This window comes from Phoxinus phoxinus, assembly GCF_949152265.1.
Source record: "Phoxinus phoxinus genome assembly, chromosome: 19".
Taxonomy (NCBI): domain Eukaryota; kingdom Metazoa; phylum Chordata; class Actinopteri; order Cypriniformes; family Leuciscidae; genus Phoxinus; species Phoxinus phoxinus.
The window spans coordinates 14,410,363-14,431,761 of NC_136894.1; the positions used below are offsets into that span (position 1 = coordinate 14,410,363).

Below are 21,399 nucleotides of genomic sequence, written 5' to 3' on the forward strand. Positions count from 1 at the left end.
ATTATCTTATTTTCACAACTATTGGAAGCCAAAATTGAAATGGAAAAGAAAATTTAATTAATCGTCCAGTCAAGATTTTTCTGTCTAAGTAAAATTTCGGGGATCATAAAAGATTTCTCGCAAAATCGTCTTTGATTACTTGGTGTGATTGGCGGTTGATTCATTTCCTTTGTGATGAATATCACACCAGCCCTGTCCCAAATGGCAAACTTCATATGCACTTTCGGTCTTGTGGACTTACAATGGCTGCCGCGAGCGTGTCTGTTAAGTCCATGAGACCGTAGGTTGTCCCATTTGTCATTTTAGGTTTCAGAAGGATGGTCGAAAGCGCCCCCTTTGCGGTCGATATGCGCCCTCGATGCGCACTTTTGCCGAGCCCGCACTGATGCAAGCTCTGCAGCAGATTCTTCCTGACAGTGAAAGCGCCGTTACTTCACAAAGGTGCAGACTTGTAGGAAGACTGCGAGTGCTTTGGGACAGCGCTACCACATCCTTGTCCTAGCCAAGTGTCCTGAAAAGTGAAGCCAAAACCTTTTGATCATCCCCTAGTGGCTGGGTGAAGTATAGGTCATAAACCCTACCCTCACCATGTAATCAAATGGGACACGAGCCTAACAAAAAATCGAATTACTCTTCAAATACTTTTTTTCCGAAGATGGTTTCTGACATTTTAGGTAGTTCTTATTACGGTATGTAGGTGTTAATATTTTTTTCCAAAAGTATGGTTTTAGTTAGATATTCGATGCTATAAAAACAGGACGTAATGTCATGATTGACAACTGTGCTTGTGATTGAGTCTGTGTGAGCGGGAGTATGTGCAGGACCTATACCGCGGCTCCACTTCAGGCTCCGAATGACGTAATCAGCAATGACCATTAGTCAGATTTTTTTGGCTTAATTTTTCTACAGTGAAAGGACGTGATGCACCGTCCATCTTTTTTTACAGTCTATGGTACTATGGGTTCTCAACTCTAGCTCTCGAGATCCTTTTTCCTTCCAAGTTTAGCTCTGACCCTAATCAAACACACCAGAACAAGCTAATCAAGGTCTTCAGGATTACTAGAATGTTACAGGCAGGTGAGTTTGATTGAGGTTGGATCTGAACTCTGCAGGAGAGTGGACCTTGAGGGCCAGAGTTGAGAAGCCCTCTTCTATCAAGAAGTGATGAAGCAACACGTGATAAAAGGTATCTCTTCCATGCTAATCAGAGCTTATCAGCAGTAATTGCAAAATTACTGTAGTTGATTTCTGCGATGTCACTCCAGGGAGCACTGCTCTGGAAGTTCCGCTCATCATGTCTGTCCTACAGTATATTAAAAGGTTAGTTCACCCAAAAATGAAAATTCTGTCATCATTTACTCACCCTTATGTTGTTTCAAAACATAAGTGTATAACACGTAATACTGTGAAATATTATTACCATCAGCATTAACAAGTGTAGTTCATCAATAAAGTTCATCAACAAACCAACGTGTATATTTCGAATTTATTGCAGGGCAGATGCGGGAACTGTATTAACTGCATCAATAACAGGCAATTCGTTAGCCGAGCACTAACGTGAATGACTGATGTAACATTAAAGTTTGCAAAACAAATCTGGCTCCATCCTTTATCTTTACTCAAAGTAGTAAGAACGACAGACAATTTGCATTGATAGACATTTTTAGGTAATAGTGGCCCACACCTGATTAGCAGACGTATTTCAAGTAAGACAGTAATAATGTGAGTTAGCCAGAAACGTACACAATATAAAACACAAAACGATGTATTTTGAACACCCGGTAGAACATGTATACATCAATAATTATTCTTACTTACAGGTTGTGATTGCTGGTCCAAATAAACTGGGTATTGGCCCATCTTTCAAGAGCAGGCATTTTGTGAATCCCGAGAAGCAGTCACCAGTAAAACTACGTGTTTGAGGGTGTGTAGAGCTGTTCGTAGGCGGACAATGTACAACATAGGTGTGCGTTTTACAAATGTATTTTCTTGTGACAGAACCATAACGCAGTGGGTTTCGAATTACAGCCGACTCGTTTTAGGCGGTTCAGTCGATTCTTTCTTTTGAGAGACAGTAACTTTATTACACAGTGCATGAAAGGGAATATTCGAAAAAAAAAAAAAAAAAAAACATAATACGGGCACTTTAAAATTTATTCAAATAGAAAAAAACAGTTTCTTTTAAATTGTGAGAATATTTCACAAAAATACTGTTTTTACTGTATTTTTTATCAAATAATTGCAGCATTGATAATCATAAGATACTTTAAAAAAAAAAAAAGTTGTGTATGGGGTCAAATTTGAATTGATGATTCAAATAAATCTTGTATTTTGAAGCACAGCATAGCTCTACCTGCTTTCAGTATTTCTAGCTATACCCCTCAGTACAGACCATCTTTGCACAAATTAAGCCTTTGTCTTTTCGTAGCGTTGTCTGTCTTCTACCAGTGCTGCTAAGATCTGGCTAGCTCTTGCGGAACATATTGCATGGACGTGCCCCAAGTTAGCGCCTGTGGGACATGATTTCTGATAGAAAGTCCAGATGGAGACGCTTCAGGCCTGCATAGTGTTTTTTTTAATCCCCTCCCGGGGCAAAGCCTATGACCCAGGCCATACCCCTCTGGTGCGCATTCTCAGAGGACAGACTTATATGTTGAGCCAATGTGGTGGCGTTAGTTAGTATGAACCGCACAAGGCTGCTAGGCAGACTTGCGCTGATCTCACGTTCGCAGCAAATTAGACACTTTCTTCTGCCTTATTTGAGTGAGAGGGGTGACCTCTAAACCATGTGCTCGATGACTTCTTACAGAGGCGTTTGGGTGAAAATTGTTGCAAAATCTTTAAATAGCAATGCGTAAATGCCAACACACATTAATGCTCCCCGTGTCTCTCTCTTGCACATACACACACACATACACACAAACCTCACCTTTCCTGTGTGAAAACTGTGCTATAAATGTTCGCTGGTGCTGTGGCAGACTCTGTCTGCAGTTGGCATGGTTTCAATTGAGATCTGTCTGTGTGTGTGTGTGCCTGCGAACGGAACGGAACAGAACAGCACTGTACAAGCCCTCATTCTTTAGATTGTACTGCACGTACAGCTGTGGCTTGTGTCTCTCGTCATCTGTTAACACAGGGCGTCTTTAGAAAGAGGCTGCATGCTCCGGAACATTGCGAATACAATCAGATCCATTCAGGAACGGAGAGACAGAACAGGGGAATCTTAAAAACACTTTAGCTAAAAGAACGGCAGAGTTTTAAATGTCAAAACTCACCATGGTTAAGCAGATGGGGCTTTTTGACTAAATAAATAAATAAAACAATCTGTTTTGTATGCTATGCTTTTAAGAGAAATTGTATGACGTTTGCTTGACCTGATGGGATGTTGGACAGTACATGCTGTCCTTTTTTTATTCCCCTATACGAATGAAGTGATGAGAGAGGTTCATTGGATGGATGGATGTTATGATGTCATGATCCATGTCATAAGCCTATGTTTTGATAGTCCTCACTAGAGCTCTCTTTCACTACCTGGTGGGCTGCCTACTCTGGGTGTGTGTCAGTCTGTTCCCTAGTTCATTAGCGATGCACTGCTCAGGAAGTCAAATAAGAAGGAAAGAATTCATAGAATATAACAATACTATAGATTTTTTTTTTAATGATTACTTAGAAACCGTTAGGACAAACCTACTGTAATGCTATATGAGGTTGTTAATTGTTAATCGATGATAAATGCTTTTGTAGAAGTCATCAGCCTGCATTATTTAAACTTTTTATTTATTTATTAATTTGTAACTTTAATTGATTGCTATCAGTGGCTCAAACCTCCATTACTAACTCTAAAATGACGTTTTGGAATGGGCAACGGAGGCATGGGATTAGATGCGTAAGAAATTACTCCTACATACAAGAGCGTTTTAATGACAAAAACTTGTCAAACGTCTTTAAATACATCATCTGAACAATGTTTCGAGGTTCGCGTCATGACCGCATTACCACCTCGGGTGTGCATTTTTTTTCCGAATAATTCAACGGCCTGTCATCAATTATTCCTTACGTAGTTTTTGCTGTGGTAGTTAGATATACAATATACCCATTGTATTGAGAATTATTTGTAGGAAGTCACCTATAGGCCTACTTGATAATATACTGTATATCACTATCGTGAAAAAAAAACCTACTCGTGTGTGTGTGTGTGTGTGTGTGTATGTATGTATGAAGATATAGAAAATATATAATTTATATACATGTATTGTATATGCTTCATGAGATTACAGTTATTTCCCTTATTAGCATTAAAGCCATTAAGTATTAGATAGTTCACCCAACAATTCACCAAAGAAACTGTCATTACTTACTCTCCCTCAAGTTGTTCCAAACCAGTATGAGTTTCTTTCTTCTGTTTAACACAAAATAAGATATTTTGAAGAATGTTGGTAACCAGACATTTGACGGCACCCATTGAATTCCATAGTATTTTTTCCTTATGGAAGTCAACGTTTACCTTCAACTGTCTGGTTATCAACATTCTTCAAAATATCTTCTTTTGTGTTCAAAAGAAGAAATAAACTCATACTGGTTTGGAACAACTTGAGAGGGTAAGTAATGAAATTAGTTTTTTTGGTGAATTTTTTGGTGACCTATTCCTTTAACCACACAGTATTTTTGTTTAATTTAGTAAAATACTTTTTTGCTTTAAATCAAAATTTGTAATGTGATTTGCCTAAAATCATAGATATACTCTCAAGTCTTATTTTAACTCCTATTTACCCAACATTTTTGTGTATTATGCAATATATGCTTAGTAGTGTCAGGCTGTTTTTACACAATGTTTTATGTTTATAGCTACCTGAATAGGTTTAACGACAGACATTTGAAGTGAACTCTATTACTCCCTTGAGCACTGAGGTTTGTAACATCAGTAGCGCAAGCGTGCACGTTATTATGTACAACAGGAATTTTAGGAACTGAAATTGCTCTTAAAATGCTTGAACCAAGCAATGAAGTATGTGTTGGTGAACTTTGTTAAGTAATGTCAGATGTGACTTTGTAATGTCAGGCCCACCCATCTTTGTGTCTTAACTTGGGCCTTTTAGGACACACGTTTAGAATTTAGTTTCGTTTTTCTAGTGTACTCATACATCAGACGCGCAGACAGAACAGACGTGCTTTAATTCACCACATGGCCTTTGAAGTCAAATGTTTAGTCTGCCAACAGATTGTGTGTATGTCGAGGTATGTGGAGACGAGATAGCAATCTCCCCCCACATGCACGGTCAATGTAATGCCTTGTCTGTCCTGCTGGAGAGCGCGTGCCCTGCGTGCGACCTCTGTACTGAGACACACACACACACACACACACACACACACACACACACACACACACACACACACACACACACACACACACACACACAGTTCTGAAGAGCAGTCAATGACCCTGCCGTCTAGACGCTGTTAGTGCTACCGTAAGAACCATTGATTGGGTGGAAGCTGACACTTCCAGCATTGCTGAGAGAGAGTGTTAGCAGAGTGTTTGGACCCCCCTCACCCCGGCATTAATGTCAGGGCCTTTTTGCTGTCCACACCTCCATGAACGCGCGCACACACCGTACGGACCTGCCAGGGTGTTTTTCCCCCAGTCCCCTATGGAGTGCTGTGGTACTAAAGCCCAAAGTGTACTTCGTGTTTTTTACTCTAGCGTATGTGTATAGTCGAACACGTAGCCTTTCAAAGTATCCTCCATTTGTTAGCGTGCACGAATGCAGGCAGTCGACGCTTGCGCTCTAGAAATGTTCATCTTTGTCCAAAGTCCTAGCTGCTATCTTTCTCAAGAAGTTATGATCGATAAAATGTGTTTGTACTCTTTTAAAGAAAAGTTCCGCCTATCTCATAACCCCCTCTCACAAGCGCTTGTCAATGTTGGCGTCTGTTGTTGTTGTTGTTGTTGCAGTCTTTGGTATTTTGTTGTTGTTCTTCCGTCTCTTTATTTTCGTCTCTTTAATGCGACCTGCGAAAATCGAGCAGCATGTGTACAGCACGCGTGTACTATTCTGGTGACAATTTGCATCACGTCCACTGACTGTACATGCCCAAAGGATATTACCGTACCTTTAAATGTAGATTTAGTATGATCATTTAAATATGTGAATATTTATGTGTAATACGTTATGACCAGCTGTGACTTGCCATGACTTGGCATGCATGTAACATAGATCCTGTATACCTTTGGTATATTCAGAATGATTTATTTGCAGTATTGTTATACACATTTTTCAGTATGCAGAGAATACCTGGATTACATGATATATTTATCAGAATGTTGAGTATTCAGGCGAAGCACACCACATGGAATACTGTATCCCACAATGCATCGCACAAATATTTATTTATTCATTTATTAAATTATTTATTTAATTAGTAATGGTTATTTATTTTTATTATGGCCTTCAATAATTACACACTATTCATGTGCAGTATGTTTATTGTGCGCAGTATGAACATTTTCAGTTTGTTGTATGCATAATTACCTGAATTATACATTTGTCAAAATGAGTAATGTATTAATTGGATTGTTAAACGTTGGACTTTTTTTTTACACATTTCTTGTAAATTTGTAAAATAAGTTTATTTTATTTTATATGACCTTACATACTTACATTTGCTATATGTATTGAGCACAGTATGCACATTTGGTTATTTTTTATTTAAATTCAGTATGCACTAAATACCTGGGTTACATGCTGCTACTGTACATTTGTCACTATTCAACCGAAACACTGGAATACTGTATCCTACAATGCAATCTTCCACAAATCACTATGTGACCTACTCTAGTTTGAAGAATGAATCTGAAGACTATCAAACTATGGACATTTTTCTCCCAATTTCTTTAAAAATGTCACATTAAGTATGAACTATGCAGCATGTATTGTGTGCATAGTATAGAAAACCGGATGACCTTCTAAAGTACATATGTCAAAATACTCTACAGTATCTAGGGCACACTGGAAACTGGATAATGCGCTCAACCTTCCATTTCCAGTGTGACTAATGAACCAAAATTATTTTATATTATTTTATCAAACCATTATTTGATAGAACTGCCATGAGTTAAGACAAATTTTCTATTAAACTTTAAGTTCTTGAAAAGTTTATTGCTGCATACTGCATTCTGTTTCACACACTGGTTTCAAAATAGTAGGACACACACACACACACACACACACACACACACACACACACACACACACACACACACACACTCTTTGACTTTATCAGGGTTTATCGTGTCCCTTTGTGTCTCTCCAAGCGCTTGGCATCCTCACACCTCTTTTTCTCTCTTTTTTTAAAATATCGCCTACTTTATTCATTATTGTCTGGCACCCTCGGTACCAAACGAGACGATAATGTGCTTGTGCCCTTTCCATGCACTCTCTCTGGCTCTCTCTTGTCTTCTCTCTGCCCCAAAAGACGTGCTCTCAGCTGACACCTGAGGGGGCCATAGGATGGTCACAGACACCTCATGTCTTCATGCACCAGACAAACACACATTCTATCATTTTCTGTCTAGACTATTATTTTTAGTACATATATTACCTGCTATTGTTTTGTATTTATCTCTGAGATGGATTTAAGGGGTAGTTCACCCGAACATGAATATTCTGTCATCATTTACTCACCTCCATGTCATTCCAAACCTGAATTACGTTATTTTTTTTAAATGGTACACAAAATTGTTATCCCAAAAAGGGAGAGAAAAACCATAAAACAACCACAAAACGTCTCCTCATGTCCCACAGAAATTAATTAAATAAATAAATAGATAAATACATAGATAGATAAATAAATAGGGCACCAGAATTGTTATATTTGGAGGGACTATTCCTTTAAGACAGAAACTGATCAAATAAGCCCATCAGCAAGAATAGAAGGTCAATTAGAAAGGACGAAATGAAGCCAAGGTCTGCACTTCTCCAGCCAATAACGTCAACCAATGAATCTGTGAAAGTTTCTGCTGCATATATATAAGATCGTGTTGTCTGGCTGTACCAGACGCAGTTTTTTTTTAAACCTGTCCTTTAGAAACAAGTACATTCTGATACAATCTTTAAACCGAGGGATCAAGCTGAAACAGCTGCATTCGCATTTATCTGATATGTGATTCAGCTCCATATATACTGATCTAACTGTCCTCATCTTGAGCTTAAAGTCCTCTGGAGTCATAAGCAACCTTTCAACTCATTGTGTCTATTTTCTTTATTGCAATATGGGAGAGATTTAGACCCCCATTGCAAATCTGGTTTATTGGCAATTTACAGACTTTCAGCTGTTTGCAATGAACAAATCAAACAAACGTAATTGAAATAGCTCAACACAACAAATGTTTTAAGTGGTTTCCCCAAATTCAACTGAAAATGCTATTTTTAAGGGTAACTAAACCCTAAATCAACTTTTTTTTAGTTAATGATCTGTAAGACTGGGGCTTTTGTTAGTGCTGTTCATTGATTCGAGTACATTTTTTGACATTTGGGTATAAAGTGTTTTAATTCTACAATATATGGTGTAAAAACGTCTGAGTTCTACCCTCTTCAGGTTGAACGGTGGCTACTGCAGTTGAATGTTCCTATTGGAATTTGTTTCCCCGCAGGCACCAGCTCACCACGCTTTTGGTACAAGCTCACCACGTCCTTGGCATAGGCTCAGCCCCTGGTATAAAAACATCTTGTTCCGTCAAAACCACTTCTGCAGTCTCAAAATGATTCAAACCCTTCACGGCAAGTATCTTTAGTACTTAGTAGAACACTCATTTGCTGTTATGACCTGGTGCAAACGAGATATAACCAGACATCAGTTTCTGGCAGCGTTTCTGAGGAATCTTAGCCCATTCTTCATGAGCAATGGCATCCAGTTCAGTAATATTCTTGGGTTTGCGTTTTGCAACCACCTTCTTCAAATCCCACTAGACATTTTCTATGGGGTTCAAGCTAGGTTATTGTAATGGCACTTTAGAATCTTTCAGGACTTCTTCTGCAACCAAGCCTTGGTGAAATTTGAGGTATGGATCATTGTCCTGTTGGAAGGTCCAATGACGCCCAAGCTTCAGCTTCCTCACTGATGGTATGACGTTTTCTCCAAGGAGTTCCTGATACTTCAATGAATCTATCTTGCCTTCCACACACTGCAGGCTTCAAGTGCCAGAGGATGCAAAGCAGCCCCAGAGCATCACCAAGCACCACCAGGTCTTTTGCAGTTACTCAAGGGTTTTTCTGAACATGCCTTCTCAGAAATCTGGTTGTATCCGTTGATAGCTTCCTTTTTCTGGCCCTCCAGGTAGTGTAACCAGTGTTCATTTAACTTTGAACTGGCAAACTATGCTTCCAACGGTGTCTCTAGGAACATTGAGTGCCTTGGCTATCTTTTTGTATCCTGTTCCTTGTATGTGAAGGGTGATGAAAACTTCTCTTAACTTTTTGAACCACTCCTTTGACTGAACAAAGTCAAAGGCTCAACAAACTCAACAAACCTAGCTCAACAAACCTAGCCAGTTCAGATATTTCATGTGTTCTAGTTCAAGCAAACCTGGTGCAACTAATAAAGCCCTTGATTAGTTGCATCAGGTGTGCTTGAGACGACACCTGTTTTGCAGATTTGTGCTGTTGTAAATCTGACATGAAACGTTAGTTTAAAGTGTTTTCGATTACTTTTATTTATAATATAATATAATATAATAATTTAAACATTGTTGTCCTTTGGAATTATTTTGCTATTTTCATGCGAAAAATAGAAATGTTGCAATTATTTTGTGTTGAACTGTGCTGGTGAGTCACTTGTAGCATCATACAAAAGTCGTCTCTCGCCTGTCACAAATCGTGAAGACTTTCTCAGTACATTTTTGTGTTTTAATAAAAAAGTTCTGGAGAAAAAACAAACAAATTTAATGATGTAAATTTGTTTCAGTCAGTCTCTGCATATGTTTTATTTCATAGATTGTTTGTACTCCTTGAATCGTTTTTGTTGCTTACACCACTGAGGGTAAGAATATTTTCTTCAGTTCAACTTAAATCACAAATTTTTTTCAGTTCCCAATAAAGTTAGCGGCCAACATGGCCAACTTATTTATTCGCTTAAAGGGATAGTTCACTTTAAAATTAAAATTCTGTCATCATTTACTCACCCTCAAGTTGTTTCAAACCTGTATTAATTTATTTCTTCTGCTGAACACAAAGAAAGATATTTTGAAGAATGTCAGTAACCAAACAGTAGTCTGTACCCATTGACTTCCATAGTATTTTTTTTTCCTACTATGGAAGTCAATGGGTACAGACTACTGTTTGGTTACTGACATTCTTCAAAATATCTTTCTTTGTGTTCAGCAGAAGAAATAAATTAATACAGGTTTGAAACAACTTGAGGGTGAGTAAATGATGACAGAATTTTAATTTTAAAGTGAACTATCCCTTTAAGCCAAATTTTACTTGCATTTGGCACTTGGGCAATGTTTACTTTGGACCCTGCTAATATATATAATCTGCTATAATTCACATGAAATTAAATCAACACTTATTTAATGCAATATTTACTCAAAACTCATGAAAAACATTTAAAAACAGAAAATGTTTATTAGTTGTTGACAAGGCTGTCATTAGATTTTGGAAAAAAGACTCGGAGCACTCCTGTTAATCAGCCAAACGGACAAAATATTTTCTGATGCTATGTCCAACTATGCAGTTCAGTAATAAGTTGGTACCATGGTATAAATCAAAATACCATGCCGTTACTTTCCTATATCATAACTGTACTATAGTTCTGCTACAGTACTTTGTTTGTAAAAGAAAAAAGCCCCCGTCATAACTCCACCCACACTGCAACTATTCTCTCCTCTGCTTTTTCATTCCTATTTTCTTTTCTTTTCCTTGTCAGGAACAGGGTTGAGATCAAAAATGTTCTGCTGGCTTTTCTTTTCCCCGTGAGCTCTGTCTCGCCAGCCGATTGAAAAACGACGCAGACGGATAATGATGCGGGCAAGAGACGGAAGTTTTTGTGCAGGGAGGGGGAGACACATCCACCCACATTTTTTATTTCCATATTTTATTCTGTCGTAAATGAAATAAAAGAGAAAATGATGCTGTTTACATCCGATATGCTCTGCTACCATCAAGTGTTATGATTCCCCTCTGTGCCAGCCGCCCCCCACCCCATCGGCCCACGCCCTGCATGAGTGTGTGAGACGGTGTCTAGCTCTGGCTGCAAAGCACTTGTCTGAGGGGAAAATGGGATTGTGAAGGGGGTGGGGGTTGTTTTGGGGACTTTGTGTTTTTTAAAGAGAGACAGAAAGATGGTGTGAGGGGGGTGTTGTCTCGTTCTCTATGTCTTGATAAATCAATCTTGAGGCTGGCAGATGAGGCAGGCACCACAGAGACACTCTTAGACTGGCACCATTCAGCCCTGTACCCCTGTGCACACACACACCCAGACAATAATGAGACCTCGGCACAATACAATGATACACAAATTCCAAATGTGAGATGCAAATACAGACAGTACACAACATTTCTTGACCTGTCAATCTTTTCCATGTTTAATGTTTCACAATGCATTCCCATGGAACATCCTCTAATGTATATTGGCCATATAAATATCAAGCACTTAAGATGCTTTCTGAATGGCTGGCAAAGTAAATTCCTGGCGTCAGAGGGCTCAGGTTATTTACTTGGAATAAAATGTTTACATGGCACTGGGCTGCTACAATAAATGTTTTCGGATGAATTATATTTCATTGTGGTGGGGCTACCCAGTGTGACACCACATAATTAGAAACGAAAGGCTCTGATATACTTGAAGCAAACTTAAATGCTTCTGGTATAAAGAATCAGCCCAAAAATATGTTAGTTTTCGGAGTTTAAAACTGCTTACCAAAGCAAACTTTCTAGCCATAAACGACTTCAAACTAGTCAGTCCATGGTGATTAGGTAATAGTTAAGTGTGCTCCGCCGCCTTTAGCTACGTTTACACTACAAGCGACTTTGTCGCTGCAGGTCGCTAGTGGCTGGCGGTTAGGTCGCTAGTGGGCGTTCCCGCTACTGGTTGCCTAGTAATGTTTGTGAGTCCAAATGTTTACAAATCCGTTTTCTTGCCACTACAAACACACATTTTGGAATGAAAATTGTAAATATAAATGGAATCAGTACATAACATACATAATATTAAAGATGAACGAGAAACTGTGATTGCTTTTTGCCATCGCGGCTATTTAATTGCAACAAACGGGCAAATACCGGTCTATATGGGTTCACAAAACCAATCAGGCTCTGAGTCAGTACTGCGAATACCACTGTATGTACACGGAGATCTATCACAACTTATAGGACAGTTTCTATAACTGTAAACTGCTTGTTTTAAAAGCTTTTGTATAAAATGTTAAATAAATGTGACTTGGCTGGAGTGCCAAATAGCAGAGTTTATGCAAACATATCCACTTCTCTATGATCAGATGCTTTCTTAACTGCTGTTTTCTTACCACTGTCATTTTTATTGTGCGTTTACTTTGTTATTGAGAGAAAAGCGTGCAGCATATATTTACATATTCAATTAAACGGCACTATCAGCAGCAAGATGTTTGCTAACAGTGTACCGCTGTTGAGGTATTTCAAACGTTGTTTTACCCTCAAGCGAAGAACCAAATAAACCCCCAAAAAATTTGCTGTAAGTATACTGGGGCCTTGAGCAACCGATAAAGTTGCTTATTGCAGTCGTGGCTGATTAGAATAGAAAATGATTTACATTTGCCGTTTGTCGCTTTGTCACATCATGCCTGGTTAGGGATAAGCTGCAAAGTTGATAACTGTTAGGTTAACATAATTGAACAGTTATGGTTAGGTCGGTGTGTGTTGTTACGCATACGTTTAAATATGTTTTGATGCTCCACTAGTTGTGGTTTTGTTTTTATAAGTAAGCTGGCCAAATTTTTGTGTCATTTGTGGTGCTAGCATTACTTTATCTTGTCGGTTTAATTGATCACAGTATTTTATCTAGTAGTCTTGCACTCTCTGTTATTCTAAACATTTAGCATAGCCCTAATATTTGTGTTATTTTTTCCACAATTTCTACAAGCTGTAACAATGTTTGCAGGTGCGGGTGGGAGTGGATACAAACATTGCCGTAGCGTGGTAATGGTCAGAAATTCAGCAGGAGGGGGCGGGAGCGAGTTAAGAAAACAGTCCAGCAGAAGGCTCAAAGTGGGCCTGACTTTATGGCCATAATTAAAAGTCTGAAAGAGATGTTTGCCTGAGGCCAGGTCTGCAACAGCCAGTGCCACCCCCCTGAGCGCTCAGTCTGCTAAAAGTGTGTGTGTCTGCCAGGGGAGGTTTAATTGAGCTGTGACTCATCTAATGGAGAAGGCAAAAGGCTTGTGTCACACTTGGGTGCATGGCAGGACTGTAATGAATCAGTGGTTGCGGAGGACAACAGGTGTGTATGAGTGTCTGTCCAGTTCGGAATAGACAAGTGGTAAAAAAAAATAGATAAAAATGATAGTTTGAGAGTAGGTGGATGTTCTATAAATGGGGTACTGCAGGTTATCTGCAGGTTTGTGTATGTGTATCAGTGTGTGTTTGAGCACTGTTTAGGTGGCAGAATATGCCTGAGAGGATGAAATCTAAGCTTGGCACATCCGGGCTGATTCACAGCTCCTTATAATAAAGAACAACAGAGACTAAGAAGGAAATCCTTCATTGGAGAGCAGATAGGGAGACGATGATGGGTTTTGGGACCTTACGTAAGATAAAATATTCATCAAATATTCTTGCTGGGTTATTACGTGGGCACTGCTACACCAGAAGCAGGAACTATGCCAAATAATGGCTGAACAGCATGAGTGCTTAGCGGTCTATATTATTTTTTTTATTCTAATAACAGTTACTTAATAGATCTTGGTCTGGGCACGAATTGGGGTGGTTTGACAGCCCCTACTTAATGCTTGAGCTCTACAATGGTGGTGTAAACTAAATTCTAAACATTTATTACTTTATATTACACAAGGAAATGTTTTAAGAGTGTGTTTCTGTAACCACAAAAGTTAGGTTACAATTTATTCAGAAGGTGAATATTCACCTGGTGCCAAATAAGGGATTCCGCTCTTTAAAAAATGTGTCTTGGTAGTCCTGGGGACACGAGATGATGCCCCCCATTGTAGTTGCAGATTGTTGTTCCTTAACTCTCTAGATTATGTATATATGACAAAAGCAAAAACAAAAAGTGTTTTATTTAAAAAGTCTTCTAGATTGCCCAAAAGGCAACTTGGTATGTTTGAGACTTGTGGAACCTCAATAGATTGTATCCTGATTCCTGACATTTACCTTTTAAAAATATGTTTTTTTTTTTTTTTTTTTTACTCTCCTGTAAGTCATTGTGTACTTCGCACACTGGCTGTTAAGTATGCACTGTTACATAAGACAGCTGGTTACATAAAATGTTTGGAGCGTGAGCGAGGAGGTTATCCTAAGTGTGGCCAGAGGCAAATCTAAGATTAAGATTAGGGTCGGGAATGAGGATTAGGGATTCTCAATCGGCTTGGGTCATGGGGGTCAGTGAAACTGAAACTAAAAGATAATTTGTAGGAAACTAATTATCTGTAAATTCTGGCAAATTCCTACCTACTGACAGTGAAGGGTCCTATCAACAGCACACTAGCCTTGCTGTAGTGGATAGAGGGAACTCCTCTGTTCTTTCTTGAGTCTAAAGAGAGTGAAACCAGAGTTTAATTTGGTTAGGCTGACTCTCCACTCTCAGTTTATCTTCTTCATCAGCTACTTGCTGAGGTGTGTGCAGAAGGCTGTTTGTGAAGTGCTCATAAGGTGTCTATGTAATAACATACAATTGCAATGAGAGTGACGTGGGGTTTTGGTGAAGGTCTAGGATAACTTCTGTAATTTGTTGTTAAAGATTATGCTGGTGCAGGCGGCCATTGGTGTAAATTTGGCTCGTCTTTTACGCTGTCTTCCATGACATGTTAGACTTGCATATTTATAGTTTTTGGTTGGTATTGGTTCCCTTTGTTTGTCTCCTCAGCATTGGGGTACCACAGGGTTCGGTACTTGGCCCATACTTTTCTCCATTTGTACTCAAAACTGTAATGCATTCATTGCTTCTCTTAAAGTATTTTGCTTATTTCAGCACATCTCATTTCCTCCTCTCTGCCTCTCCTATGATCTTTGAGTGGCTATCGTCATGCCTTTCTAACATATCAAACTGGATGCAAACTCATTCAATTTGATAATAATCTCGATTCTCAAGCCTGATCTGCTCTGCTTCTGAGCCTAGAACTTCCCTTAATACATCTCAGTTAAAGGTCATACAGTCATCTCTACCAGTTCCCTAAAACAGTAGGAGTCACCCTAGACTTTGCTGACCACTTTACGGAAACTGGCCATTTGCAATGATATATGGTCTGCAATTCTGCCTTTTATGGGCTCAAGCTTTATTAAGCTGCTCATTCAGGCAGTAGTTACTTCATGGCTAGGCTAATACAACTCACTTCTTGCTGACCTACTTGTGTCTTTCAAAAGCCCCCCAGAAAACCGGAACTTGACCTGTTTAACCTCCATAAATTCTCTTATTTCAAGCCTCTGCTCAGGTGTGTACTTCAGCTCTCATTAACTGCAAGAATTACATTAAAGTATCTGACCTGCAAAGCTAATGTCTAATTTACTATTTTGTCATTTAGATTATTCTTCTATCCAAGGTGATTTAAAATACACCTGTAGCAATTTGGGAAGGGATTACACAAATGTGGTAGTTCATGATTCAACTCTCTTCGGGAGTTTTAACCTACAATGTTTTTGTTACAAACCAAACTCTTTAAATACTAGGCTACATAATCCCAGTGGCGCAAATAACCTGGTCCCCTACAACCTTCAAACACTCCGTCATCCATCTCTCCCCACAAAGGGTGTATGCTTGTCCAGGTCTAGAATTCTTTAAAGTCATTACTCAAAGTACAAGTTTTATATGTCACATGATCAGTTGAAATAGCACTGAAACGTTTTCACACATTTGCGTTGGGTCTCCACACCATGGCTGTACGTGGAACAACAATAGTGTGTGGGTGAAGTTTTCACCTTCACTGTACAGTACATGTGTTTGTGTGTGTGCTTTTGTTTGCCCCTCAGCCAAACTGCCTTTATCTGGCATGGTGGGAAGTTGTTAGATCGTTAATCAATGTCAGAAGAGCAACATGCCCTATGGCGTTTCTCGTCTCAAAGGAGAGTGCTGCCATGTGGCTGTGTCATAATGGAAATGTATGGGCAGCCATTGATGGGCGAATGCAAGGATTAGACAGTATATTATGTCAAAGCCGAGCCTCAAGATTCCTGTCTCATAGAACCTTTTGTTTATCATTCAGTCATGACCAGAAAGCATTTATATATCTCCTGGATAGCCTCAGCTTCAGATGTGCCTTCTTGGCCTAGTTTCCAGGAACAAGATGTGGCCTGTAGAACAGATCTATGATCAGATGTACTGATATGAATTGTGTGCTGCAAAGAGACACACCTGGGGTTTCTGTAAAAGGAATCCTGGGTGGTGTCAGCTTCTCAAAAAGTTTAAGAAGTTTTAGAAAGTATCAGGGACACTTAAAACAATAAAGAAATGAGTACAGAAATGATGCAGATCAGTCCTTCACATTACTCTATATATGCTGCAGTTGTTGCACTGAGGTCCTATCTTCCATTTTCTGTTCGTCACAGTGTGCCGTGGCGCTCTGGCCGATCTCCAGAGAGAGATATTCGTTGCATAGAATGCTGACACAAGGAGGAACTGTCCTCAAGAAGGAGGAGAGGAGCGAGAGAGAAAGTCTTGGCTTGTGTGTGCTGGCTGATATCGGAGCTGTCAGTCAAACAATGAACAAACTCTGTCCTGGGGACAAAAAGAAAACTTCACTCACGCTCCTTCCTAACTTCCTCCACATCCAAGTTATCGCTATAAATCAACTCCACTGTTTTTCAAATGAGACATTCTCATCCTTGAGTTAAACACACTGTCTGTGCCTATCTGCATCCACATATTAGTAGTCTGTGTCCTGATCAGGTCTTGCTATGTGAAAACCTAAATATTTTCAAAATTGACTAGCTGGTTGTCTGAACCCTGAGCTTTGTCTAATTTTGCAGACTCAGGGTCATAGTCAGACTAGACAGCGAGCAGGCATGTTTCTTAAGTGTTCACATAGTTCTTCTGTTTGAAAACATTTGGACTGAGTGCAACAGAATTCAACTGAATGCAGAAGTCTCAAGATAAAATCATTAAAAGTTGGACTATTGGAATACGGTGTTAAAATTTTACAGCACTGAGTTGGTTGGTCATTTCATAGGGGCTTGTTTACGGGCTAGTTTAAGCCCTTTCACATTACTTTTATTATTGTTACAACCTTATACATTCAGATTAATGTATTTGTCCATTGCATTGCTTCGTGTGCTGTTTTTTGTGCATCGATAAGAGTTCAGGTTAAAAAGAATTCCTCTTTTAAAATATTCCTCTTATATTCTTCCAGTCTTCCACAACTTCACTTACATTCTGCTGCGCTCCATCCAGCTGTTTTTGAATGTAAGAATGTGCCTTATATAAGCACCCATTTAAAACCATGTCCAGTCAGGGTGGAGTGAACTTAAAAACAGCCTAATTATACAGAGCTTTCTTAAGAATGATTAAGTCAACTAGTCGTTAAGATTTTGAAAATATGCACATTCCTAGACTTTAGGGTCAATATAACGCCCATGCAGACCTCTATCATAGATGGCTATAGAGTCTCCGTTTCCTAATGACTTGACTGTTACATGGTGCTTTGATAGATAAGAGCAGTCAAAATCAGACTGCTGTGTCCATAGCTGTCCTACACATATCCATATTCTTTGCTTTGAATTTTTTTTCTACACATTTATACTTTTTGCTAACAATGTTTCATTTGCCTTTTCTTGTTGAGCGGGCTTCTCTTCTCCCTGTAGTGTTTGAAGTGGAGATGATTTTACTTTCAGAGGTGTGCACGCCACCCCCAGTTATATTTATCTCCAGACTTCAAAGTGCCACCCTGCTGTGTTTTTGCATCTGAACAAATAAAGAAGGTTGTTTCTCCAGTGTAGTCTTCCATATGGCTCTCTTCCGAAATGAACCAGCCAAGGGGAACAGGAATCACTTGTTCAAATATAATCATGTTAACCAGTTTTCTCTCTTTCTTTTTTCTCTACAGTTTCTCCTAAGAAGAAACTCCAGCACTCCTGAGGAAGGATGACACCCATGGCACATTGGATAGGACGGTGCCTATGGGCATCTGTGTCACTCACATGCCAAGCCTGAAAAGTGGAAAGAAAGACAGATTTAGCAGACACGTTGAACACTTCCAAGCTTTAGAGTGAAACTTTGCACAGTTGGCCATGGCTGCATATCCATGGCTTGGAGGATAGGGTCCCTTGTTTAGCAAGCATTTTCACCACAGTGAGTTTTGTAACTGGTTATTTAGCGAATCCAGCACTTCCTCTGGCCAGGAGGACTTTAAACAACAACTGCCATACATGAGCTGAAGCAGAGGATACAAAATGGAGGTCACACAGCAACACTCTTTCTACTGGACTGGTTAAAGCTGCAGATAAAAGCATTACTGCAAGGGCAGTATGCAGGCAGCTGACTACCCAGCCACATATAATAACACAGGTAAGAATCACTTTACCCCTTGATAGGTGCACTAAGTAAATTAAGTTTCTCCTTAAAGTTTTACACATAATTAAAATAATATTATATGAAATATTAAAATTGATGTACAATCTAGCATCCGATTAAGACTCCACATCATTTATCACTTTTATTCTATGTAGGGGAGTCCTTGTAGTTGCTGCCATGATCACATAACCAGTCAGTTACTTCCCCGTTAAACTTCCCATTTTTATATTTACAAAAACAATAAGAAATAAGAAGTCTGCCATTCATGTGTGTAAAGTAGGTCCAATTGAGCTACATCTTCCGCAAATCATGTTTTAATCTGAAAATCATCTAATCTCACTTGAAATTAAGAATTTCCATGCAATACCAACAAAATAGCTTTTCCATAAAACTCAATTGTATACTGATTGCTGGCTGTTCAGGTGCAAATTTTCTTGGTCAAGGAAAGTAGTGGGTCACTTTAAAGGGTGCATGATTGCCCCATAGGTGTCGGTATAAAAAAAAATATTAGTTCACCTTTAATTGTTTAAGAATACATTTTTACACTTTTTGTTATACTGGTTGAAACTCTGTTCACACCCTGATAGCAATCAATTATAGAAGTAGTATAGAAATATTAAAATATGTATATACTGTATGTCTTCTGTGGAAGTCTCAGAACCAAGAAATTTTTATCCAATCATTGCATTCGGTCCGAATGATATGATGTCCTAACTGCATCGATCAAATGTCTAACGATACGATGCATTGATGCCACACATAAAGTATCGATATACGGTACCTTTATTTTGACACTCTCCACATCCTCGCGTAACTTCTCTCAGCTGAAATAGATGCCTGACAAGATTGACTGAACCCTTTGTCACAAAAGCCGGTCTTTTCCACTGTCAAGGCATCGCGAGTTCATGTTTTACAGCAGAAACGACAAAACCCGAAAAGTCTGTTTTAGCGAATCTGCGCAGTATTCAGGTCAGGTGACAAGGTTGCTAGTCACTTTGAAAAGACTCGCTAGCTGAGAGGATTTTCATCAAAGCTGACTTAAGTGAACGAGGATGGATTTGAACGAGGATGGATTTCAACGAACTTGATATCTTCTTCGAGAAACTTTTTCACGGAATCTTGCTAAAACAGCACGTTAGTGGTGAGGGAAAAGCTCACAGTATTGCGTGTACGTTAATCACAACAACAAAGTTTTACAGGCGTCTATGTCAGAGGAGATTAACATTACATAGATTAACCAAGTGTTTTATTATGTATCATAGCAATTACTTGGCTTTGTTTAACTCTAAAACATGAACATGTGGAGTTATCTGCTTTTGCCACAAAGAAATAAAATATATATAAAAAAATACTTTCAATGAACTTTAAGTTTATAAGTTACCTGTATTTTTTTTTTTTTATTATTACTTAATCAAAACAACCCAGCTGCATTTTGATTGATATTCAAATGCACAAAAACAAAAAACAAAAAAACATGATATATGAACATGAACAAGAACGGAGTTATCTGTTTTAGCAAATTAACTCTTCTGTTATAGAGTTCGTTTGCAAAAACAGATAACTCCGTTCTTGTTCATGTTAATATATCATGTTTTTTTTTTTATTACTAGTAACAAACAACTTGTAAATGTCCCAATTGGGAGAGAATTTTCAAAGAGTTTAATTAAACTTTCATGTTATATATTTTTGGATGCATTTGTGAGTTAAAGTGTGTATGTCAGGTTAATTTTTTTTTTTAGATATATTAAATAAGGTTTAGATGTCTGAGTGAAAATGTAATTATCATTAAAATTATTACTGTAACTGCCCTACAATAAGCTTTATAGCCATTTCTGTCAAGATCATATTTTTAAAACGCAGCTGAGCTGTGACGTCATACGAGGGAGACGTGCCAACAAAGTTCTATTCAAGTATGGAGAGTTTTGAGTCTGAGGAGATGCAAAATCCCCCTCAAACCTATACGATGGCCCACAGCCATACAATTTTGAGCCTCCCAGGCGGGAGACAGATGAGGAGCCAAACAGAAATGTAAATAATTCATATCAAAGAAACAAATATCTGGTGTGAAGAAGAACCAGTGGAGAGTTGGTCCGGTGTCTGGTAAGTATAGGCATAACGGTATGTATTCGTATTGAACCGAAACGGTACGGGTGTCACGGTTCAGTGCATGAATATACACGGAGAATACACAGTATATAAAAAAATAAAAATAAAGTCGCGTGCAAATTAATTAATGCGGAACTACTGTTAGATACGCGGGTTATTTAGGGACACCTAATCTGTAGCTCCGTGGCTATAATGAACAGGCTGCGATCGATGTCAATATTGCAATGCTGGAATATGTTGGTTGGTGTGTGTGTGTGTGTGTGTGTGTGTGTGTGTGTGTGTGAGAGAGAGAGGGAGAGGGAGAGGGAGAGGGGCGCGATCGACGTGCTTCTACTAAAGTAGCATGTACACCGTAGGCACCGCATCAGCTGCCAGTCTCACTCGGGTTTTAAATCCCATTTTATAACTCATGAGATCTCCAACCGCGTAGTCCTTCTCAGTGAAATGGGCGCTGCAAATGACCGAAGTCTTGGATACCGAAGCAGCACTGAAGTCGGCGCGTTTGGTCCGAACAAAGTTGACCCAGGCACGGAACACAGTGGACTCTGTGACCGGTTTTAACAGTGTTTTTGCACCCAGCACAAACGC

At 39.0% G+C, this 21,399-nt stretch overlaps 1 protein-coding gene across 2 annotated transcripts in view; it reads left to right on the forward strand.

Moving 5' to 3' along the window:
• The window catches only part of ldlrad4a (low density lipoprotein receptor class A domain containing 4a), a 102,729-nt gene that overhangs the window by 7,261 nt on the left and 74,069 nt on the right, over nt 1–21,399 (forward strand). For both annotated transcript variants that reach the window (XM_079591522.1, XM_079591524.1), the window contains exon 2: nt 18,239–18,699. In XM_079591522.1, coding sequence (XP_079447648.1) covers nt 18,660–18,699 — 40 coding nt within the window. In that variant the 5' untranslated portion in view covers nt 18,239–18,659. The remainder of the gene's footprint in view (nt 1–18,238; nt 18,700–21,399) is intronic.